This window comes from Spermophilus citellus, assembly GCF_964194105.1.
Source record: "Spermophilus citellus genome assembly, chromosome: 17".
Classification (NCBI taxonomy): domain Eukaryota; kingdom Metazoa; phylum Chordata; class Mammalia; order Rodentia; family Sciuridae; genus Spermophilus; species Spermophilus citellus.
Window position 1 is genome coordinate 49,493,267 of NC_138199.1, and position 25,120 is coordinate 49,518,386.

Here is a 25,120-nt window from a genome sequence, read left to right on the forward strand (position 1 = left end):
AAAACTGAGCTAAGTTTATGAAGACAGAGTTCTTGTAAGTTCAGCAGTTTTTGTACATAAAATCTTTGATAAGTCTGTCCTCTTTATAGAAGTACAGAATTTCTTCAGTTACTGAAAAATGAATTTGTATGTCAGATCTTGAAGCAAATCCTTCAAACCCATGAGATTACTGACTTTGCAAAGAAAGCCTTTCTACAGAATGTTTTATTGCTTGATTTGTTCTGGGTATGTAGGCTGATTTTAATATTCAACCAACTCTTGAATTTCCACTTTGAGTATTATCTGCTTTCAGTATTTAATCCCAAAATGACCTCTCCTTTCTCACAGCATACTACCAGTTTACCTCCTTTTCTCTGATTAGTTCATGTGGCTTCAGGGAATACCTTCCTTTTAACATTAAACTAGGCAAAAACAGAAATAGAAAGATAAATCTGAAGTAAGATCAAAAATAGAATTCATAGCTAAATATAAATCTAGAGGGAATTATCCAATTATTTGAATGGTCCCTTATCACAGACAACCCAGGTTGACTGACTTTTGCTTCTTCCATATATAGAACAAAATGGTTAACAAATACCAAGAGTAATATATGTATTATATGTGTGTGTATTATTTTTTCTTTTTAAGAGTAATGATTTTTACTAGTATCTTAAATGCTGTTTTCTTTACCAAATACCTTCACATATATATTATAGCCTGTGCTTTTCATAACCGCATGCATTCTCTTTGGAGACCATCCAATCTCATTTTGACTTGTAGGTCAGAGAACATTGAACTGGGAAAAGTGGAGTTATTGTGCAAACTTGAGCACGTTTCTCAGTCACTTTGCTCCTTCCACTCTGCTGAGGTAGACTTAGAATGTACGACAGAAGGGAAATTCCCAGCTCCCTTTTGGAGTCCCATTTTAATTTGCAGGCTAACAGCTGTTTTTGTTTTTTTTTTTTTTTTTAAGGTTGGATAAACCCCAAGTAGGAACTTGGAAACATGGAGAAAGACAAATGATGTGTTTGTCACTCGAGGCAAGGTAGCTATTAAGTGCACGAATTCAATGCAAATGGCAGGCAAACGGTATGCAAACTTTGCATTAATTTATAGAGTCTTAGTGTGGACTTCGCAAGCTGCACTGAACTTCTATGAGGTTTCTAGATTAAACTAAATGTAATACCTTTACAAATCATTGTTTTCTCTGTGTTACGGGGAGTCAACCGCTTAAAGTTTGACACTCTGCCCCCCACAAAGATTTCACTAGTGATTCATTCCGGCCTAGACCCGGCCCCGCCCCCAGTACCATTTGACGTCACGTGACACCGTATTTGCATACTACCTGGGACTGGGTGTGACGCTCCCCCTTTCTGAGCCTTCTCATTGGTGGCATTGGAGAACCAGCCTTCTTCCTGATGGACCAATCACGGCCTCTCGGACAGAGGAAAGCCGGAGAGGGTGGGATGAGGGTGGGGTCTTGGTTTGGATCGCTAGGCACAGCGACCAATCAGCCTTGTTAAAGGAAGAGGCCGCTGTGGATTGGTTGAGAGGGGAGGTCTGGGGTTCTGAACGCCAATTAGAGCTCCGAGCTCTGGGGGCCGGTCTCCGCCCCGTAGGGCAGATAAGCAGCGGCCGCGGGGGTTGGGGGGCTGTGCGGGGCTCGCTCTGGGGCCGAGGCAGGCGGGCGGCTGGGCGGGCGATGGCAGGGGCCGCAGCTGGCGGCAGAGGCGGAGGTGCCTGGGGACCCGGGCGCGGAGGGGCCGGGGGGCTCCGGCGGGGCTGCTCTCCACCAGTCCCCGCCGGCTCCCCCCGGGCCGGGCTGCAGCCGCTCAGGGCCACAGTCCCCTTCCAGCTGCAGCAGCCGCATCAGCGCCGGGACGGGGGTGGCCGCGCAGGTGAGCCGGGCCTGGAGCGGGTGCTGGGGAGGCGCCGTTGGGGGAGGGGGCGCACGGTGGGGGGAGGGGCACGGGGAGAAGTGTGAGGGGGAAGTGGAAGAGGAGTAGGGAAGAGAAACGGGAGCATACAAAGTCTGCGAGGGAGAAGGGAGAGAGAACGAGGAGCTGTGAACCTGGGGTGCAGCGCCGGGACCGTGTGTGCAGGGAATCTGGCCCGGGAGGTGAGGGGAGGGACCTGGCAGATAGAGGCTGGTTTGGGGGCGTAACCGAAAAGTGGGCAGAGGTGTCGTATGGGGGTGAGTGGAAGATGCAGGGAGTGGGAGCAAGGTGTGAGGAGTGACGAGTGATGGGGGCGCCCTGTGCAGAGGGCTGCGCTGGGAGCTAGGAGCCGGTGGGCGCTGGACGTCTGCACGGGGAGGGGGAGGGGCGTAGTGGAGAGCCCGGTGGAGCCATGTGTTACTCTCCAGCTTGAGTTTGGCCCCAGCATCCCTCTCTACAGCTGTGAATCTTTTCTCCACGCATTCACGTGCGCTTCCCTTTTTGCCACCTCCGGGAGCTGATTTAGTTTCAATCCTTTGGAATAAGTTAGTTTAACGGCTTTTACTGCAGTGCAATCGCTGAGTTCTCCCTACATTCCTCTCAGTGTGGTCTGGAAGTTGTTCCCAGATCATTGACCTGCTTGATATGGCTGTCTCATTCCAACCATCCTGTGTAGTGTGTGCATGTGTGTAGAACCCCGGGGAGTTTGCCCATCCCCCCAACCAGGTGGTTTTGTCCTGAGCATTGCCGGCCAACGTGGCAGTGGGGTGAGGGCTACATTCAAGTACGCTGTGGCAAATACCCCACTTTCTGAACTTCACCGAAACAGTTTCTTAATAGCAGCTTGATGTGGGTGTGGGGAAACTAGGGAGGAGCAAGTTTAACTTTGCTTTCACACTCAAAGCTGTGACGGGACCCACAAATGCAGGCACTTAGGAACGGAAAAGGAACCTACTTGCATGAGGAGGTTGGCAATAAGTTGAAAGTGAGGCTTGCATTTGATTCACACCAGATGTGAAAAGATCATTCATTGCACACTTCCAAAGCCTGACTCTGTACCAAATGTATGAAAGTCATGGTTCCTGCCATCTTAACAGTTAATGACATGCTCTAAACCAGAATCTCTTGAGCTTTTGGTGATTACAAAGCTTAGTTGCTGCACATTCCCATCCATAAAGTATAGCTGTTACCGTGCCTTACTTGGTAGAAAAGGAGATTAATCAAGTCTGTGAGGTAGAAAATCCCCAAATCTATTTGGACCTCACTGTGTTAGCAACACATCTCAGAACATAGAAACGTGGTCAAATCTGGTAGCAAGATGGTGACCGAGTAATAAAAGTAATTGTAGAATCTGGTGGTGTAAAAGAAGGCAATGCCCAGACAAACTCATGCCTATCATGAGCTATAAAGCAAACCACAAGACTACAAACCTGTTGGTTTTGTTTGGGCTTCCTTAAAACCAAGGGAAGTTAGTGGAACAACAAGCACCAGAACCTTAGTCACTTTTAATAGAAATCAACAGATAGCTTGCCTGTGCTGTAGAAATTGATTAGCAATCATATTTTGAGAGCAGTTATTTTGTGACTCCAATTAGAGCTAACATTAAAAGGAAAAACAGTGGTGGATGATCTGCAGAGGGGAAGAGTGTAGGTTTGGATGCCTAAATTCTTTACATGGCTTGCTCCTTTTGTAACATCAGGGGTCCTACGGTACTAATAAAACACAGGAAGCTAGAACTCAGCATAGCTTGTCAGGTACCTTAGGGCAAATCGAAAGATCTCTTGTTATGTATTGGGCTGATGGTTTCTCCACCTGTTAATGTCCCAGAGGTACTAATAAGACATTTACCTAGTGGGTGGTGGGATTATCTGCAGTAAGGTAGGAGAAAGAAAAAAGTAGAGAGAAAGACTAGCCTGAGCCTGTGGACTTCTTTGTGGCCAGGCATTAGAGGAATCTACCTGGCACATCAGATCTTCTGCATGTTAACTTTAGCCTCCGTGTTGAAGGTTGTTTTCATGCCATTGCTTTGGGAAGTGGCAGGGGTGGTTCCCTCTAGGCCAGTAAGAGATACATGATGGAGGAAAATCCCTTGCTATCCAAACTCTTTAAGAGAATGGTGTTGAGAATCAGAATGCCTGGGTTTTGAATCCAGGTTTTGCCATTTATTTACTAGCTGTGGCTAGAGAAAGTTGGTTAATTTCTGTGCCTCAGTTTCCTTATCTGTGGGTAATAATATCTACATCCTAAGAATCAAATGAGTTCATAAAGTACTTAGAACAGTGACTGACACACAGAAGGTTCTATTAAGAAATGTTTGTTGCTGCTTATTCCCTTGGCAGAGCCAAGGTGAGAGCACTGTTGGCCAGAGCCCATTGCCTTTTCAGGCTTCAAAGAGCAAACCTAGGTTGGTCTGAAACCAGTACTGCAGGTTTCAGAATTTCAGGGCTCCTTGTGTGTTTTTATTCCCTCATCTTTTAAAATGAGCTTTCTAAACAGAGCTCCGAAACCCAACTGTTTAAAAAGGCATATGAGCTGGGACTAGGTTTCAGGAACAATCAAGTGTCGTCACTGTTTCTGTTTCTCATCCCAAAATGATGTAACATTCAGGCTGTGCAGTTATCTCCACACTGCACACCCTACTGTGTTCTTGACAAGATATATTAGATCTTGTAAAAAGGGTTGTGGCGTGAAGAGTGGAATTTACCTTCTACAACCATTTATCCACAAGAGACATCTTCATAAAGCGAGGAATGACTTCATTTTTATGAGTCTGGGCTATGAGAGAGGAAGGCTAAGAAAGTGAAAAGAAAAATGAGGGTCAAACCTAAGAAACCACTAGTGGGTAATAGAAACCCAAAATAAATTTCTTACTGTACTTGCCCCTTAAATTCTCTTTTGTGTCTTAGGTCAGTTAGAGGCTGCTGACTTTTATGTTCTTCCAGGACCACTGATGATCAGGGCTGAGAGGTGGATTTTTCTGGGTTTCAGTCTTACCTATTCTATTTGGTATTTCTGTCTCTATAGCCCTAGAATGAAGATAATGGGTTTCTGTTTTGTTTTTGTAGTCCTGGGGATGGAAACAAGAGCCTAGGTGCATGCTAGGCAAGCACTGTACCCCTGAGCTACAGCTGCAACCCCATGAAGATAATGTTTAATCAAACTTTGCTAATTATTTCTCTTCTGGGGCTAACTGGCTAAAGCCAAATGTTGCCTTGGAACCTTCTCTATCCACCAGAACCTTCTTAAAACCAGTAGCTTGTTACAGCCTGTAGGCTACATGCTACATATCTCTGCCTGTTTTTGGAAATAAAGTTTTATTAGAACACAACCACACTCTTCCTTTAGGTATGATCTGTGGCTGTTTTCATGTTGTCAGTGGCAGCATTGAGTAGTTGTGATAGAAACTACCCACAAAGCCTAAAATACTCACTGTGTGGCAGTTTACAGGTTTGCCTACCCTTGTCCTAAGTAATATACCTGACCATTATTCTTACATAAAGAACAGTTTAAATGTGTGTAATATATACCTCCTCAGAAAACCCTGAGGTTAAAGAAAGTAACTAATAAGCCTATATCCCTGCTAGTATTTTAGAGGAAAGGGGACCATCCCCCCACATCCCACTGGTGCTGGGGATCCAACCCAGGGCCTGGCATGTGCTAGGCAAGCACTCTACCACTGAGCTACATCCCCATCCTGGGAAAGGGGACCATCTGCTTCCAGTCAGTTCTCAATCTTTGTGGAAGATCAGCACATATGAATCCAGACTGCCCACCCCCACTGCTGTCAGGTGACATGTGTTCAGTAGACATAGCTAATTTGAATATACATAAAAGCTTAACTGTTAGGCAAATTTGTTCCTCCTCCTCCCTATGTCCCCCTCTTCTCAATCTAACAACTCAAATTGCAGTGAACACATTTTAAAATCAGATGGAAATTACTTTAGGCATATCTCCTGTTTTGAATTTTTCTCATTACCTTTCAGTTTTCTGAACAGATCATTGAGAGCTGGCAGTAGTCATGGTTGCCCTAAAATACTGGCTTCCCTACAGGGACATAGGAAGGGTAGTTTTTGTCAAATGTTGATTATGGCTGCTTCATGAATATAAGGCAGCATTGTTATTAGCAATGCTATTGGTAATTATTAAGCCCTTTTTCTTGCAGTGCTTTGAAAGGTTAGTACTTTGAAAGGTTAGTTCTTTGGGGGAATGGGTATTTAGCTAGGTATGGAGCCGTATCAAAGAGGTTGCAAATTAGAGATCTGGAGAGAAAGCCCTCATCAAAACTGTGGTCTTTCCAGCCTCTGATGTCAGAAACAGTCTGGAGATTATAATAGAGTTGGAACTTTCTACTCCAAGGAGCCATCTTGCTATAATGAGGCTTAGGGGTACAGTTAAAGTCCTTTAGGAATACAATTGTCCTATAACCTGTGATTGAGGCAGCTTCTATTGGGGCATCATTAAAATCCCAGGCTCTTCCTAGCCTGACACTGCTAACTGCTGCTTTTGATAGCTTTGCCAGAGCCAGGAACATGGTCAGCAAAATGCACTGCTAAAGCATCTGACTCTTAAATGTTATCTTAAATTTGTAGTCTCTTTGGTACCTAAAGGAGTGTGGGTCTACTGTTTTGAATAGCATGGGATTAGATGGTATGGGAAGTTCTCCACTTACATAACGTAGAACTAAAAGATCTTAAACTCTTTGAGGTCAGTTGAAGAGGGGCGAAAACCTCAGTGGGGTATAGTGGTAAAATGACATCCAGATATGGGTCTCTAGGAAATTTGAGGCAGGATTGCAAACTTTCATGGTGATGGGGTTAATTGGAATGTTGCCAAAGTGGTTGGTGGGCTTCAGTGGCCAAGAGAACACTGCCTGCATTCTCTGCTAAATTCAGTTTAAAATGAATGGCACGATGGGCTCCATGGCCCCATTATTCCTTGACCTTGGTGGAACTGTTAGATATGCAGTATCCTCTTCTAGGTAAGACCTTAGAAGTGGAGGAGCCTTCTCTAGGTCCTTAGAAGTCTCAAGTAGAGCCTTTCTGCCAAAGGATTCAGACTTCATAGTCTTCATATTCTGGGGACAGATCTGCTTTTTGGAGCTCTTAGAGAAACTGTCACATATATAAAATGCTATTTGATACTAGTTCAAGTGCTCTGACTGGCTTACCTGGGCTTACTCTTATTCCAGGAGCAGTGTAAAGTTCTTTGAAGGGCTGGAGGGGAAAACTGGTGTTTCCTTTCCAGTTCAGAGCACAGGTGAATACCTATTAGCAAGTTAATTTAGAGAGTGGACAGTCTCTTTAAGGGTTAATAAGTTTTCCTCTCTTCCAAGATGGAAGTTGCCTTTTTCTGTCCTTAAAGTGGGAGCAGGGAAGAGAAAGTAGAAGCTAAGAAAGGCTGAGTGGGAAATCTGGTCAGTTTTCTCCTCTGCTGAGTTGCATCTTCATAGAGAATTCCATTATTTGGTTTGCAGGGTATGAATTAACCAAACATTAGCCAAATCTATTCACATGGTTAGGTCAAAAACAAATCCTGATGTCAGAGAGGAAAGTTTGGGATGCTATTTGAAGTTTATAAATTATCTGTGCTCCATTTCCTCCACAGCCATGTGGAGCTCATGAAAGGGCCATGGTTCCTGGGCACAGCTGTGTGGTGGGAAGCTCTGGTACAGCTGACTGTGAACAGCAGACTCAAGCTCCTGGTGCCCTTCAGACCTCCTGGTTTTCTGGCACTGTGTTCTCCCTCTAGGGTCACGACAAAGCTGAATGCCTAGCTTTGGAGTCTTTTAAATGTTTATCCTCAGGCCCAAATGAGCCTCAATTGACTTTTCTGTGTGGGAGCACCACAGCCAATCAAGGGTGGCTTTAATAAACTTAAAAGAATGCTATCAAAATATTTCATAATAGGAAAATTTCAAGTCCAGCCCTGGGGGACCTGGAACTGAAGTTCAGGCCATGTACAGACATTTACTCTGCCCTGTTCAGGCACCCAGGTCTTTGGGTTTGCTCAGGAACCCCAGACAGCTGGCCCTGGGGGTGGGTGGAGTGCCTTCACCTCAGCCCTACCCGCACCTTAGAAGTTTGTATTTCTAGCTGCCTCATCAAACCGGGAGAGGTGGGGAGCACTTGGCTGCTCTGAAGCAATCGGCCTGTGTTAGGAGTTGAGGACTGTGTTCTTTCCTTGGGGTTGCCCTAGCATGGCTTCTCAGGGGCCAAAAGTAGGATTCAACACACAACTCCAAAACAGATCCAGTACATCTACAAGTGAATAAAATATAAATTCAAGCTGGAGGAGGAATAGAATTAGTGTATATTCACTGTGTGGTAAGGCTAGGGAACGACCGGAATGTTTTTGTATGTTTGTTTTTTGGTTTTTGGTAGTGGGGATTGAATTCAGGGATACTCAACCCCTGAGCCACATCCCCAGCCCTATTTTTGTATTTTATTTAGACACAGGGTCTCACTGAGTTGCTTAGCGCCTTGCAGTTGCTGAGGCTGGCTTTGAACTCACAATTCTCCTGTCTCAGCCTCCCAAGCCACTGGGATAACAGGCATGCGCCACTGTGCCCCCGCACTACTGGAATGTTTTGAGCAGGCTTTTGTTTGTTTCTTTCTTTTTTGATTGGCCAATGTTGTTATTCTCTCTAAAGTTAAATTGAGTTCTTAACTTTCTTCTCTCCCTTTCAAAGTGACATTGTTGGGACTGGGGTGTAGCTTAGTGGTAGAGCAGGTGCCAAGCCCTAGGTTTGAGGCCCCCCACCCCCCCAAAAAAAGGAAAGAAAATGAAATATTGAAGTAGTGTTTTCTGGTCAGCTGTGTTTCTTAACTTTTTTAAACTTCTATAGTTCCTTCTGCCCCATTTTGGAAATTGTGTGCTGCCTTTTTAAGAAGTTGGCACCTTATGTTTCAAGTTCAAGTGCAATGGAACTCACCATGCAGCTTGAACAGATTTGAGTGTTTTTGCAGAGGGAGGGCCAGGGCAGATGGGGAGTGTCATGCTCAATAAATACTTGTTGGATTGAGTTGCTGGAAAGGGGATGGGGTGAGGAGAGGGAGCCACACCTCCCCCAGGCTTGATTGTAATAGTCTTCCCACTTCTGGTCTCCACACACCACTTCCCCTCTGTAACACCTCTGTTTGGCAACTTACAAAGCACCCCCCACCCCCAATGCATTAGTGTTCTCTCTTTAAATCACTGGTCTCCTATTCATCTCGGTCATTGGGCTTAAAGCCCAGCTGGTGGCAAAGACGTGGCATTTCCATGGATGTCGTTGTTGGATTGTAGGTTCTCTTCCCAATACATTTTAAAGCCAGAGGGTGAATTTGGGCAGTTACCACATTAATCTTTGGAAATAGCCAATTTGTAGGGTTTGGTTATCTTTTGTTAAAAAGCCAGATCACCTGTCTTTAGCCTTAGAAGTAGATATGGGTGATGGGCTTTGGAGACAAATGCTGGATATCCTTTCACTCCTAGTATATTGTACCAAGCACTACTAAGAATAGACGTGCAATATCACATAGTAAGGAAAAGCAGGACAACAAAATTGAAATCTTTGACCTCCTAGGCCAGGGAGCAGAATGACCTGTGGGCCCTAGGGTGGCTTCTGAAGTGTGAATAGACCAGAAGCCCCTTCTCCCAAGCCAGGCATCATTCTATGATACCAGAGACTGCTGTTTCTCTTCCCTGTCCGCACCCACCTATAGGAAAAAGCATGAAAGAGGTGCTCATTATCATTCCCCAAATAACTGTCCTTCCCAGTCTGTGTTCCCTTGCCTTTGAGGTTGCCAGCCATGGGTCTGGTGAATTAGTCAAAATGACTTTATAAACTTGCCCAGCTGAATGTAACTTGAACAGAATAAAATGCGATTATGAGGATAGGCAGCTTCTCTTCCCTTCTCTTCCCTCCTCCTCCCTCCTCCACACTCCCTTCCTTTTAAGAGTTTTTTGTGCTCCATGCCTGTTTGATCGCCCACGCGGCTTTGAGGCTTTGAGAGAACCACTGCTGATAACACGTGCATTCCCTGCCCCACAGCTGCAGGCTGGCAGAAACCTGCTGCACAGCCCCCGTTTGGGGATTGTCTGTCTGACTCGTGCCCATCAGATATGACGTACAAACTGGGGGTGGGGCAGGTGTGGATAGCATGTGGCATGATAGAGGGGATGCCACCCAGGGCTTTCACAGTAAATATTGCCTAGTCTGGATTGAGAGAGTTGGGAGAGGAGGGCAGTGGAACTACATCCACAGAGGGATGTACACATCTTAAAGCCGAAAGCAGCACCTGGATGGTTTCTCAGTGGAACCTTGATCCTGGGTACTTTTGTGTTCACAGCAGAAAACTAAAATGGCTCCTTCTGTAGGAGTCTGTGAATCCCAACTCTGGAAGGCCCTAAAATTCACCTGTATTCTTCAGACTATGGATAGTTTTAGTTTTTTTTTTTTTCCTTGCAGTACTGGGGATTGAATCCAGGGTAGATAGCTTTAGTTTTGACAGTGTATTCCATGTGTTTCATTCTTGGTACTTAAAATCAGCACTCAGATATTTTATCATTTATCCTCACAACTGTCCTATTGATACAGGTAATGTGTCCTTGTTGCAGATAAGGAAACTGAAGCCCAAGACCATGTGACTGATAAAATCCTTTTGCTTTATTAAGCAAAGGGCTCTTCCCACATATGTATGGGGAATCTGTTGTAAATTTCACCCCAATTGGGCATCCCGCTGCCTGCCTAGCACTTCTCCGGCCTTTGTTTCCCTGCTGATTGTTTTCCTGTATTCCAGGAGCAAAGACTGATTTGTTAGACAACCCAAAAAAGAATTGGAAATTGGGCTTCAAAGTAGTCTGTTTCTAAAGCACCCCAGAGTGACCATCCACCCTCCGGCTTTCCACATTCCTCCTTTCCCTGTGAGGTATAGACAGATGTAGATAATTGGAAGGTGATGGTGACTGCATAACTACATATGTGATGTGGTGTGGCTTTTGAGGGTTTCTAGTTGGTTTGAGGATGCAATTTCCACGTGGAATGTGCCACTACCATAAAGAGGGCACCAGAGGCAGATGGGGTGTCCTCCTCTGTGGGGTCATGATCATGGTTACAGAGCTGGGAACTTGTCAGGGGGATATGCTGAGATGGAGCTAGTAGGAGAGGCTATCTCTCTAATGTGTGACAATCTGAAACCAAAAGAGCATCTGGGAAAAATGTGGGTGGTACATTCTCATGGTGGGATATAGGTGCAAGTGCGTGGCAATGTGCCATGTAAGGGAATCCCTGGTGTACCCACTCCCCTTTGGTGGTAAGGGAGCCTGGGAAAACGTCTGACATGCCTGAGCATGTCTCCCTCTCCTCACTTAAGGTTAGCTGGGAGTAGGTGATGTATACACAATATAGCCCAGTGAGGGTGACAACAGGGACGGAACTCTGGGAGAAACCTCTGTCTGGGGACTTGGCATTAGGGAGAATTGCCTGGCCTGCTTCTTAGAGGTATCTAACCCTCCCTAAAGGGTTATGGGCAACTCTAATTCTCCAAACCAGATTTTGTATAGACTTTAATGTTCTAATACCCACATGCTTGTGTGGAGTTTTTCTTTCCCTGTTACTTTCCAGCCTCATAAGATAATAAATATTACAAAACCATTTCTGTATATATAATAAAGATTTTTCCATGGTTCATAATAAATGCTTTGTTGTTGTTTTTTTTTTTTTTTTTTTTTTTGTGGATTTTGTTGTTAAAAAAAAAGAAAAGAGTAACCAACAACCTTATTTAACTTTTTGACCTCTTTTGGTCCCCTTCCATGTACTAGTTCGCCTCTACTACAAAATACTTGAGTGCTTGCTGTGTGCATTGCGGGGGGGTGGGGAGCAGAACTGTGGAACCATCACCAAGCAGCGATGCCTCCAGTGCTGTCTCTTCAGCTCCGACCTCCCACCCTCTGATAGCTCCCATTTTTTTTTTTTCAAACAGAACACCACACAAAAACCCAGGAAGGACAGTGCTTGTGTATGTGTGTTTGTGTGTGAATGAGTGGGTGACAGGCATGAATGTGTGTGTGAGCACATGTGTAGAGAAAAGTGCATGTGAAAGAAAGCCAGCAGTAAAACAAATGGAGCAAATGTTGATAGGCAAATCTAGGTAAAGATTGTATGGGTGCTCTGTCTGCTATTCTTATCTTTGCATCTATAAATTTGAAATGATTTCCAAATAAAATGTTTAATAAATGACTGTGCTAGGCTGATTTGACTATCAGAAGATCTTTAGAATGGAAGTTTTCTTCTACATCCTTATAACATCTCTTATTCTTCCCCATTTAACAGACGGACCAACTGACACCCAGTTCACGAAGCACATTGAGGTAGAGGCAGGGTTTGGGTCCAGGTGTGGACCTTGTAGTAGGCCACCTCTCAGGAGACTGCAGCTGGGCCTTACCTCTCACACTGGACAGGGTTGGCATCCGATTCTGACAGCTGACTGGGTGCCTGCTGCCCTGTGAGTGCCCAGCCCCTGCTACACGTGGACCCAGCAGTGGAGTCAGGGTTGTAGCAGTGTGCTGAAATACGGAGCATGTTCAGGATGTCCAGGTACCTTTAGGGAGAACCGCCTCCTTACTCTAAGGTTACACATTCTCACCATGATCTTCCTCAACTCTTCATTTCTTGAATTACATGAAATTGGAAGGCTCTTCTGCACCAGAGCCATGGAGTAATGTAATACCACTTCACATTTACCCAGTAGAGTTCTAAGTGGGGAAGCAGTGAATTTGGTTTAGAAAGCGATGCCAGGTTATGGGCCTAAGCCAGGCAGCTTTCCTCCGCTATGTTGCCATTAGTTGGTATACCCACTGCCTTGTAAATGTCATGGACTTCAGGGGAGGATGTTTGTGTGGTTCAGTGCGGTGTATCTTACCAAATGGGATGGGAACTACGACTTCGTACAATAAGGAATGGCTCACTTTTAGTGAGAACCTTCCCTGTATGGCGGGGCAAGGGGGAGCTGGATCATTGCTAGGCAGGCAGATTTAGGGAATTAGACCCTGCATGGTGTCTTCTTTCACGCTCAACCACACGTTAGGTATCTGTGCTCCTTGAAGGCCCTTAAATCATGGATTTTTTTTTTTTTTTTTTTTTTTTTTTGGTGGTGCTAGAGATGAGACCCAGGACCTCATGAATGCTTGGCAAGTGCTCTACCACTGAGCTACACCCTCAGCTCTTCTTATTTGGCCTTGAATTTGTGATCTTCCTGCCTCAGGTCCTGAGTAGCTGGGATTATAAGTATACCCCACTACCTGACCCTACCTTACTACTACTTTTTTTCTTTTAATATATATATATTTTAGTTGTAGGTAAACACAGTACTTTTTTTGTTGTGGTGGTGGTATTGGGGATTGAACCCAGGGCCTTGTGCATGCAAGGCAAGCACTCTACCAACTAAGCTATATCCCCAGCTCCTGACACAATACTTTTTAATTTTTTTTTTAATGTCATGCTGAGGATTGAACTCAGTGCCTCATGCATGCTAGGTGAGCACTCTACCTTGGAGCCACAACCCCAGCCCCCTATCTTACTTCTTAACAGGAAAAAAAAAAAAGGCTTTCTGAAAATTGTTTTAGTGAGCATCTTTTAAAAAAATATTTTATTACTTATTAATGGACCTTTATTTATTTATTTGTTTATATGCGGTGCTTAGAATCGAACCCAGTGCCTCACGCACGTGAGGCAAGTGCTCTACCACTAAACTACAACCCCAGCCCCTTAGTGTGCATCCTTTATGTGAAATTCTTACCTGCTGCTTCCCTGGACTTGATTAATCTAGCTGTGGTTAAGTTGTCCTCAGGATGATTTTCAAGGGCCCAGGCAGTTACATGGAGTTTATCAGTGAGCATTTGCTATTAATAATTATCACCCCAGCTCATATACTCAGGTTGTTTGTCCTCAGGCAGTTGTCAAGTTATATAGACTATCCCCTACAATTCTTTGACATCCTCTCTCTAAACCCTGACTATTCTGCCTCTGTTCTACCCCAGAGTATGTGCCAGGTGGATGACAACCAGAATCAGGGTGAGATGGAGGAGGGCGACAAAAGGCTGCTCCCAAATTCCTGTGAGGTTGTCTGAAGCTTAGATGTCTGTTGGAGCTGCTGTGCAAGTGAAAGGACTGTGACAAGTGAGTTTTTGTTTAGGTTTTGTTTTGTTTTTGTACTGGAATTGAACCCAGGGGTGCTCTACTACTGAGCTGCATCCTCAACCCTTTTTATTTTTTTATTTTAAGTTAGCTAAGATTCTTAGGCTGGCCTTGAACTTGTGATCCCCCTTCTTCAGCCTCCCAAGTTGCTGGGATTATAGGTGTGTGCCACCATACTCAGCTGACAACTGAGCTTTTATGTTCTAGTTCTTAAGAGGCTTGGATAGGACATTCTGTTTTGGGTTTTGTTTTGTTTTTGCAGTGCTGGGAATTGAGTGCAGGACCTTTGCATGCTAAGCAAGGGTTCTACCACTGAGTTATATCTCCAACTCAGACATATTGGTAATTAACATCCCGTATTATTTCCCTGGATCTAATTCTCCCTTTTGCATCCGGAGAAAAAAGTCATTTCTTTACCTAAATTGTAAAAGATGATATTATCATGAAGCAGCCCCTGATTTCAGATCAGACCCAAAGCCTATCATATGCAGGGAAAGATGGCATAACTATCTTCCAGTGCCTTCTCTGCCTCTGGAAGAACATGTGGGGAGGTAACCCAGGTTGGGACCCTCTGTTGAAGTCATCAGAAGTCAGGCATCTGTTGAGGGTAGGAAAAAAAAATCTTTCTAATGTAATACCTTCAAGATTCTTTCCGGAGGGGCCACCTAATCTTGTTTTTCAGACTAGTTTACCCTGGAGGCACCGCATAACCTTTGTGCCTCTCTTAGGAAATCTGAACAACTGCAAGACCAGGGCTTCAGAGCAGGAGCTGTCCTGGAATGTTGCCCAGCACACTTTGGGGTTTTTCCACAGCTAGGGCATAGCATGAGAATTTGCCACTGATTTAAGGTCAGTTTCTGAAGGTCAGGGCCTGGGGAGGGAATCACCCCGTGGGATATGGTGATCTCTTCTCCTCTTTATAGCTGGAGATGTAGAGCAGAACTTGAGTGAGGCTGTAGATACTCAGAGCAGTGAAAATGAACAAGATGGTTCACACAGGTTTTCAAGGATGTGATGGTTGAGGAGAGTAACCCTAATAGGATCTTAGACCCTAAAGGCAGAGCAGGCTTTGTGACCTTTCTGGTCCTGAGGCATCTATTGAACCTTATGTATCCCCTCCCCCACAAGCCTAGAGCAGATCAAATCAGAGTCAAGGTTAAGAGCAGAGGATCCTGATAGTCCAAGCTAGTGCTGGGTAGCAAGCTGGCCAACCTGCCCTCCGAGCTCTGAGGCCTGCTTGGTGGGTAACTCCTAGCTTGTCGAGTCACATGACCAAATCTACTGCTTGTGGCTAGCCACAGGTAAATTGAGCACTATTTATATTCTCCTGCTCAGGGGAGGAGCTGGGAGAGATCATCTGGTAGTTCACAACACAGCTGTTGGAGCAGCCTAGGTAAGGCAAGCCTTCCTTTAACTTCGTGCCTTTTTGTTTTTTCTTAACTTGCCCCTGGAATAGCATGAGCTCTGAGATTTCACCTTAGCTGCATTGGTCAGTAGCCATCTTTACTTATCCTTTAATAGTTAGGAAATTGTAACATTAGAGGAGGCTCAGGCTTATCTAGTGTGACCTCCTGGCTTCATTGGATGAATGTTGAGACAGCCAAGGACTTTTAATTTATCTCTTCCTGATGCTTTTCAGGAGCAGACTCTAAATCTCCCTCATTCAGTTTTGATGAGCAAGTTCTTCCTTTGTTTAGCCAGAATCTCACCTGTTCCAGCTAAAACCTTTTTATGGTTCATTTTTTCACAAACACAGGAGGCTACTGATAAATTTTAATTCATTTTATCTTCCTCCTGGGGTCTAGCTACCATCTCTCTAGCCATTTTTACCCCTCTCTCTCGGGATCTTTCTCAGTCTTGCAGGTTTCCTTTTGAAGGGCAGTAAAGACAAATGGATGCATATGGGTCACTTGACTGGCTCTATCTGAGGTTGTATCCAACTCCATCCATGTTTCTGGACTCCTAGGAACCCCTTAATTCTGCCTGAAGTCTTAGTTTTGTCCTTGGGATAACATGGCCCTCCTTAATTTAGTTTGATGTCTCCCTTCATTTAGTATCTTTATTCTAGCTTGATTGGACTTGCATCTTCTTGTGAGTTTTCATTCCTTGCCTCAGATTGTTTCCTTCATGGTTTTATTTCTTGTTCATCTTCTTTTTTCCCCAATTAGACATCCAGAGCAGTGACCATTGAATTTGGCTACAACCTGCCAAGGTTGGGATGCTAAAGATTGTAGGTTTTGCTGCAGAGTGAATTGAATTTCTATCTTGTTAAGCCAGTTTTTTGTTTTTTTTCCCTCAGGACTTTATTTTGGATTTTTCAAACTATTTATCCTTCATCTAGATTTATTGGAACTTTCTGCCACAGTTTTTACCTGTCTTCTCTCCTGTGCTTGTAGTAGACATATCCATATATGTGCATCCATATACACTCTTTTGGGTGAACTTTCTGAGAGTAAGTTGCAAATATCATGACATTTTACTCTTCAGTAGCATATTCTAGGAATAAGGGCATTCCTCTACATAATCATAATAATATTATTATGCCTAAGGAGATCAACTATGATTCATATCATATAACATAGAGTTTGTTTTCACATTTCCTCTTTAGTGGCTTTGTGATCTAGAACCCAGTTAAGATCTATCTCATTTAAAAAGTCTTCAATCTAGCTGAACACAATGGCACATGCCTATAATCCCAGCAACTCAGGAGGCTGAGGCAGGAGAATCACAAGTTTGAGGTTAACCTAAGCAAAGTAGCAAGACCCTCAACAATGTATTGAAACCCTGTCTCAAAATTAAAATAAATAAAAGGGACCCCTGGGATGTGCTTAGTGGTGAAGCACTCCTAGGTCAATCCCCAGTACCAAAAAAAAAAAAAAAAAAATCTATAATTACCCCCTGACCACCATTGTTTTTTATGACTGACATTTAAAAAAGTAGTATTCCAGCTGTTCACACTCTCCATTTTTCTGTTTCTTCATGATGGCATTTATCTTGTTCCTCTATCCCCTGTGTTTCCTATAAATGGGAAGTTAGGTCTGAGACCTTAGTGATTTAGGTTAAACTCCTAATAAGGACATTTCATGGGTAAAGTTGTGCACTTACTAATATTTAGGAGGTATATAATGACATAATGTCCATAAGTAGTCTTGCTAAATTTGTGTGTGTGTGTGTGTGTGTGTGTGTGTGTGTGTGTGTGTGTGTGGTTTTTGTGTTTTTGTTTGTTTGGTGCTAGAGATTGAACCCAAGGTCTTGTACCTGCTAAGCACAGGCTCTGCCACTGAGCTGCATTCCTAGCCTCACCATGCTCAATTTGTTCATGAGAGGTGGTAACCAACCTCCCATGGCAAAAGCACATTATTCTCTATCATGTGGATTAGGGGGTGGTCCTTTGATATTATATAAATATTCTGTTCCCCACAATCTTCACCCAGTGATTCTGGCATCGGTTGACTTCCTGATTGAGATATTACCTTGGGAGCTGCACAAAGCCAGTTCTGAATTAACACTAATGAACATGAGTATTGACGTGAGCAATTCAAATAAGGAATACCAACATTTTTTTTCTTTTGACTTTTGAAATCATTGAGGAAGGCAACAAAATGCCATCATCAAAATTTTATCAACAATTATAGGCATTTTAGGATAACATTAAATTGACTACTACTTAATTAAACATATTGCTGTTTGGCAGTTTGCTGGAAGTCAGAGAGAAGGCAGGTTGGATGGGGCTAGAAGTAAGTCATGGTTTGTTCACAAAGCAAAAATTATTTTGATTATTTGAAAGTTATCTGTATGATTTCCTTTTTTTTTTTTTTTTTACTCTCTTTCTACCTTCCTCACTAGAAAAGGAATCCCTCGTATTTTTTTTAATTGTCTTCTTCCTTCCTTGGCTGACCTAACATGCTTAGTAGATAAAACAGTGTTCCCCAGACCCAGGAACAAACATCCTCACTCCTAGCAAAGGAAGGGAATGCAAACTTCTGGTCCATGGAGCAGTTCCTGAACCAAGGCAGCCAGGAGGTTGTGACACAGCTGAGTCTGACAGTGAAATACAAAACTGGGAAATGTACTTTGAAAAGTCTTCTGTGTGGGGAATAAAGGGCCTCACTTTGCTCTTTGACCTTGGAGAAATCAGTTCACCTCCACAGGGTGGGTGTAACACTTAGGAAGCCCCGCCCTGTAGATTTCATGGCTGTGTGGGGTGCACATATTCAGAACAGAAATCAGGATGCAGTTTTAATCACTGTCGTCGTCTTGCAAGATCTCTCATGGGTGAACCTCCTCAATCTCTGGTTCTTCCTGTGCCTCACTATCTTAAAAGACAAGAGCAGACTGGGCATTATGATTCCTTTTCTACTTAATAGGAATCAGATTGCTATAAGAAGTAAAGATATGAAGGGTGTCTACCTATCCTTTGAGTGTATAGGCCACCCCCAAATCTATCACTCCCAACTAGCAGTGGGGTAAGGATTTGTTCCGAGGGAGGGGGCTAGGCTGCCCACTGTGTGCTGTTATTGCAAAGGCCCTGTAGACCCTAAAGGAACTGCTCCAATCAGTAAGTGCTGGCGGTTCTGTTTTGTCTTGAGAATGTTGAAATCCTACAGAGCTCCTCTTTAGAGAATTTAGATAAAAGGTGAAAAGTTCACACCACTTCCTTTTCTTCTAACTGCAGTTTCTTGAGAATTGAACAAATGTCAGTGACTGCTATCTAGATATTCTCTCTCTCTCTCTCTCTCTCTCTCTCTCTCTCGCTAACCTTTGCCTCCTTACTGATACAAAGAGTTGGCGTATTCCTTATTTTTTCCCACAGTAACATCTCCAGAAGGGTTTCTCTTGGCCCATCTCTCCAGCTGCCTCCAGCTTGGGAAGTCAGACTTGCAGCCAGAAATGCTTTCATTGGCTCTCGCTTGATCTGTACACTTAAATATGGAGTCCGTGATTGATGGAGGGCCTGGTTGAGAAATTCATGTATACACAAACACCATCACTCTTATTTTGGGTAATAAGCCTTCTTAGTAAGGAAAACGATGTTACTCCTGTTTTGCCTTTCTTTTGAATCTAGTTTCTTCTCCCTGATGAGGTTGAAGTTAGCTGTAACTTGATGTTGAAGAAGGTGTTCAAAGCTCCAGGTTTAATTTCCCAGCTGGGATGAATGGGGTCTTCGAGGGCTTTCCATAGAGGGCTTTCTGACTCTTTTATAGTCATATTTGGGATTTCCATTTCACCACAACCTCCCTCCCAAACCCACACGTTCCTGAATTAAGCAGTTAAGCAGCACTGGACCACAGGGAACTCAGGAGAGGCTTGCCCTGTTTAATCCCAGTACATGTACTGAAACAGAAAAGTAATGCCTATGAGGCTGCTTAGAAGAACTTCCCCTAGTTACTTCAAATCTGTTCCTGGGGAAATGTTTGGAAATTCTGAATCCCTATTTGACTTTGTTCCTTTCAAGAATAATAATTCTCCCCAACAAAAGGGCTACATCACAAGGAACAGAACAGGGGAGAACCTGTTCCCTTAATGTCTAGCCATACTACCCTGGCCCTGCCTGCTTCACCTCTCTAAGTGAAGATTATTGACAAAGAAACAAACAACAACAACAACACGGTGGTAGAGAAATATAACATGACCTCTTTTTATTGAAAATGTATATGCATACCTATGTGCACAAAGAAAGGTCAGGACAAATGTGCACCATGGTAATCTATAGATGGTGGTTGGATAGTTTTTTATTTTTTATTTCTTGCTCATCTGCATTTTCTTATTTCCTGTAACTTGTGCAGCTTCTGTTATGATAAGAGTTATTTATTTGCTTTTTAAAAGGGGAAGTGAGGGCTGAGGATGTAGTGCAGTGGTAGAGTGCTTGCCTAGCATGTACAAGGCTGGGTTTGATCCCTAGCACTGCAAAAAGAAAAAAAAGGTAGGGTTATGTGTGAGAAGGCTAGTGCTAGTACTGAAGCACGAAGAACGAGAAAGTGACTCATAGCTTGTTTGTTGAACCAGCTAGTTGTTGAGTTTTTGCCCTGCGCAAGATCTCATTGGCTGTCTCTTCCTTCTGCAGTCTTCCTTGGGTATTCTGGGATGACTAGACCTCATGCTGATGGAGGAGTAGATGGTAGCCTTGTCTTTATGCCCCAGGCTTCTCTCTTCCACATTGCCCCTTCTACAGAGGACAGTTCCCTTAGATGCCCAGTTAGAACCTATCGTTCAGGGTTGATTTTGCCTTGTAAGAGTCTCTTTGCCCAAGCTAAGCAGAGCAGCCAGAAGCACCTCACTCCCTGCATCATCTGCTCCCTTCCTCCTTCTCCTGAACCCATTCCTGCCTTTCTTCTAAGAGCCGTTACCCTTCTCCATCAGGTTCCTCTGATAGGGATGTGCTGGTATGGTCAGGATGGAACTGATTTCCAGCAAGGGGTATTGGGAGCAGCAGAGACAAATGGGTGTGGTTCTTCTCAAGGATTGTGCCTGGTGGTAGCTGGCACTTAGGGATAAGTTGAATTACTTCCCCACTTTGACCTTGACTGCAGCTTCTTGTCTTACTCCTTTAGCATCACCAGTGTTTATCACAGAGCTGATGTAGTGGGTACTCAACGTGCTTCTTCAAGGAATGGGTTGGGTGCTGTGGTGTGCCGGGCCCTCTTCCGCTGTTGGTTCAGTATCTTGTCTGCCTTGTGTGCTGTCTGCCCTGTTGACTGTCCCCCACAGGCAGACACCTGACCTCTAATCCCCACCACAGACAGCCCCTCTCCCTAAAGCCATACACCCATAGCAGTTGGGAGACAGGGCCAAGTGGTTCTGGAAGATAGCACCTAAGGCTTCTTATCTCCAGCATGTGCTGTTTTGTTTTTTTTTTTTTTTCCATTTGCTGTTGCCCAAGAACCAACACATCCGCCACTGCTCAGCTACATGGCGAAATGGCCTGGCCTGGTGCCAGGGTGCTTCACCAGGTGGTTGGGCTGGGGAGGCTGCTGCATGCGATGGGCCGATAATACCCCACAGTACTGTAAACAGGACACTCCACCCTCCCGCAGCCACTCAGCCAATGCCCCAGCGCCTGCTGCTTTGTCATGACCTGTCATGATACAGACTTCTCTGATACCAGAGCCAATTATGGCCATTTCCCAAATCTGAGAGGGTGCATTTCAGAAATGAAACTAATTCATCTTCCAACCACAAGCAGCCGTTGTGACTTTTCAATGCTTCCTATCCTTTGGTCACAATCACGTAAGCGCAGGGCAGGACCCACTGCCCAGATCTTTCCGGTATGCCCATGAATGATTAGCCCAAGAACCCCTATTGCATTTACACTCATGAGATTCCTAGGGGGCTGTTTGCAACTGAGGTCAGTCTCATTGTGCAGCAGAACTTAAGTGCTGACCTGCAGCTGCTGATGCCCAAATCTGCGAGCTGTGTTATTTCCCACCCTGTCACCATTTATCTCAGGTGGCATCCATGACTTTGTTAGATTGTCACTACTAAAGGAAAGAGCTTTGACACAAAAGACATGCACACATCTTTCCAGGGAGCAGGAGAGCACAGGCCTATGGACATGGTGGCTACAACTTGGTCACGTCTTTTCTGGGTAGTCTTCTTCTTCTTGACTCACTCATGATATTTTCATCTCTGCTTTTCTTCACAGCATCCCTAAGGGGCAACGCAGGCCAGCTGGGGACCCTGTTTGCGGAGGGAGAGCAGGCCTGGTGAAGTAGGTCATATTGACTGCACTTGTATCCTTGTGAGGACAGAGCTGCAGTCAGACCTGTGTTGCTCGCATCTCAGCCCCTGCCAGATATCAAGGGACCACATTGCCCTTGTCAGCCTGCAGTCCCTTTAAGGAAGGCATGGGAACACACCAGTGCCTGATTTGGGCTTTGATTTATATTCCATTTGGGGGAAATTGACATCTTGGTTTAGTTCTTAATTAGTTTTGTTGTCCAAAGAAGCTGGTGCTTATCAAACCATGTGGAGGTTTATAAAAGAAGGAGTAGATTATTTTTCCCTATCAAAATCTAACCTTTTTAAAAGTGCCCCCTCTGTTTCCTAGGCACATAAGAAACATGGCATTTTACCCTCCTCTAAGGGGCTGGACATGCCAAGAATTTGGGGATTTGGGAGGGACAATGGAGCCGTGCTGAGGGTTCTGAGACAGTAGAAATTCTGTCTTGTGGCCAGCTAGGAGTGGAGCCAGGGTACTGTGCTTGGGTGTGGCTGAGGTCTAGCTGACTCCTCATTTAAGGAAGAGAAATTGAGGCAAGACTTCCAATGGGCCAGATACAGTGAGAGCTTTGCAGGTCTGCGGTGGAGAGTGAGGCAGTACTTGTTCTCTCATTTCTTTCTCTCCTATCTTCCTTCCTTTGTCTTTTCTTTTGTTTTTTTTTTTCTTTCTTTCTTTCTTTTTACTATTTGTGTAAGTTTTTTATATGGAGGAGCAATTCAGGACCCCTGAAGTCTGCAGAATTGTTGCAGATAACTTTGGTTGGAAAAAATGAGGAATTGAGCAAAATGGGTGGTTGGATTCTCACACCAAATTCCAGGATTCTGGGTGCACCCTATCCTAGCCCAGCCAGTACTGGAGCAAAGTACCACTATGATTATTGTTCTTGAGGTTGGACCCCAACAAAAATTCATGGAATAGGGTGGAACATGAGGGTGATGAGAATTCATGCAAAATGAGTGTCTTTAAAATTGTCCCAAGGAGATAGAATCCTTTATACTAGGTTTTAAAGACTTCCTCAAGAAACAATCAAATACACAAAATAAAAAATAAAAATAGGTCACCAGAAAACCCCAGGTCAGGCCTGCCATCTCCTCTTTGTTTTCCATTCCTGAACAGAAGCTAAAAAAAAAAATGCAATCCAGCATCCAGGTATCCAGGCGGGTGTCCCAGCAGGTTCCCAATGCCAGAGGATGTGAGATTTGGGAACAGATGAGAGAACACTGACTTTATAGGAAGGAGGCTTGGATTTTGATCTCGGTTTCTGCGACTCCTTGGGTGGTAGAGTCCCATCTGAGCTGCTCTGTGCCTGTCTTCCTTATCAGCCTCTCCTCAGCCGCTTCTAGAACTGACAGGAGAATAAAAGATTATATCACACAAAGGACTTTTTGTGGATGGGGCAAAGCTTGAGAGTACCATATGAACACGAGATAGTACTTTATATTTTTAATTATGGAAAAAAAAAAAAACACCTAAAGGAGATTCTTGCAGGGACTCATTTGAGAGGATGGGACAGGTAGCTTCAAGAGCTTTCCCCCATTCCTGTCTTTCAGCTCTGGAGTCATAGTCCCCTTCCTTTTGGCCTCTGGAATCAGAACATTCTATCCTTCATCTTATTTACTCACTCGCCTACCTCCCACCTGCCTCTTTGGTTATCTGTCATGTAATTTTGCATATCTGCTTTCCAGAGGCCCTCCCTCATCACTGGGCTCTTGTAGGTGCTTTTGGAGGCCCACAGGACAGCGTTTCAGTTGTGAGCCAGCTGCTGATGTGGGCCAGAAGCTGCCAGAAATATTCGGATTGCCAGCCCAGGAAAATGAATAGTTGAAATGCTGTATAGGAGGTAAAGTTGGGGCTTGAACCAGCAGACCTGTCACTAACTTACTGGGCTATGAGATTTCAGGGAAGGCAAGAAAGAGGTTGGGTCTTCCAGACTTGAGAGAGAAAGTCAAGTAGCTCATGGGGTCTGGGTTTGGGCTGGGTTTGGATGTGTATGACAGGCAAACTCAGGATCTATGGTATTAATTAGTATCCCTACTAGTATCAATTGTTCAAGTTTTTGGAGAGGGGGATACCAAGGATTGAACCCAGGGGTACTTAACCACTGAGCTACATCCCCAGCCCTATTTTGTATTTTATTTAGAGACAGGGTCTCACTGAGTTGCTTAGCACCTTGCCATTGCTGAGACTGGCTTTGAACTCTCGATCCTTATGCCTCAGTCTCCCAAGCCACTGGGATTACAGGCATGTGCCACTGTGCCCGGCTCAATTGTTCAATTTTATTCAAATTCTTGAGTACCTACCAATTGCTGGCCCTATGCTGTAGACACTGTGGGGGATATAAACATGAATCAAAGCCAGTCCTCTGGCCACAGGTTGTTTATTATCTAGGAGTCACAGATACCTGCAACCCAAGAGAAAGAATGATAAGTACCGAAAGAATACAAAGTATACTGAGGAAATTCAGAATGTCCTGAGACTCTCCTTGCAGGGGATTCCCATGATCCGGAAGGCACGCTGGAGGTGGAGGCAGTTAGGCAGGCCCTGGCAGGTGGCTCATATTTAAACGTTGGGCAAAACCTCAGAAGGGAGGGCCCTGACGGTGGTGGAAGTGGTGTGTAATGTACTTGGTCCAAGACCTAGAAAGGAGTGAGATGTAAAGAGGTAGTGAGACCAGAGCATGAAGCTTTTGACTTCCATCTTTGAAACAGTTTGTGAAGGGTTTTAACATGGAAATGTTAACATCATTTAAAATGATATGTTGTAGTCAGTATGTAGTCACTTAAAGTTGATGATATAAAGTGAAAGCAGTGAAATTGTATATACAGTATGATACCATTTTTTTATTCTAAAGCATACACACATGCATGCACATACACAGAAGGTAAGGAGTACAAGGATAAATATCTCACAGTAGTGACAGTGGTTATCTCTGGGTGTTGAGATTTGTTCTTTTTGTTTGATTCTGACACTTTCCCAATTCATACTTACTGCCTTTGAATTTAGAAGTCATTTATAAATTCTTTTTTTTTAAAGAGAGAGAGAGAGAGAATTTTTTTAATATTTATTTTTTAGTTTTTGGTGGACACAAACAACATCTTTATTTTATTTTATTTTTTTATGTGGTGCTGATGATCAAACCCAGCGCCCCGCACATGCCAGGCGAGCATGCTACCACTTGAGCCACGTCCCCCGCCCTATAAATTCTTTTAACTGAGCACATATTGTATGACAGCTGAGGGAGATGATCTAGAAATATGTCAGGGAATAGATAAAAATTGAGAGTGAAAGTTGGCTTTACAATCACATTGA

The 25,120-nt window shown here is 44.2% G+C and overlaps 1 protein-coding gene across 1 annotated transcript in view; it reads left to right on the forward strand.

The window, feature by feature from the left end:
- Window positions 1–1,620: 1,620 nt before the first annotated feature.
- Window positions 1,621–25,120, forward strand: part of FAM117A (family with sequence similarity 117 member A) — a 43,728-nt gene continuing 20,228 nt past the window's right edge. The window contains exon 1 of the mRNA XM_081272320.1: window positions 1,621–1,877. Within this exon, the coding sequence (XP_081128446.1) occupies window positions 1,682–1,877 (196 nt within the window). The 5' untranslated portion in view covers window positions 1,621–1,681. The remainder of the gene's footprint in view (window positions 1,878–25,120) is intronic.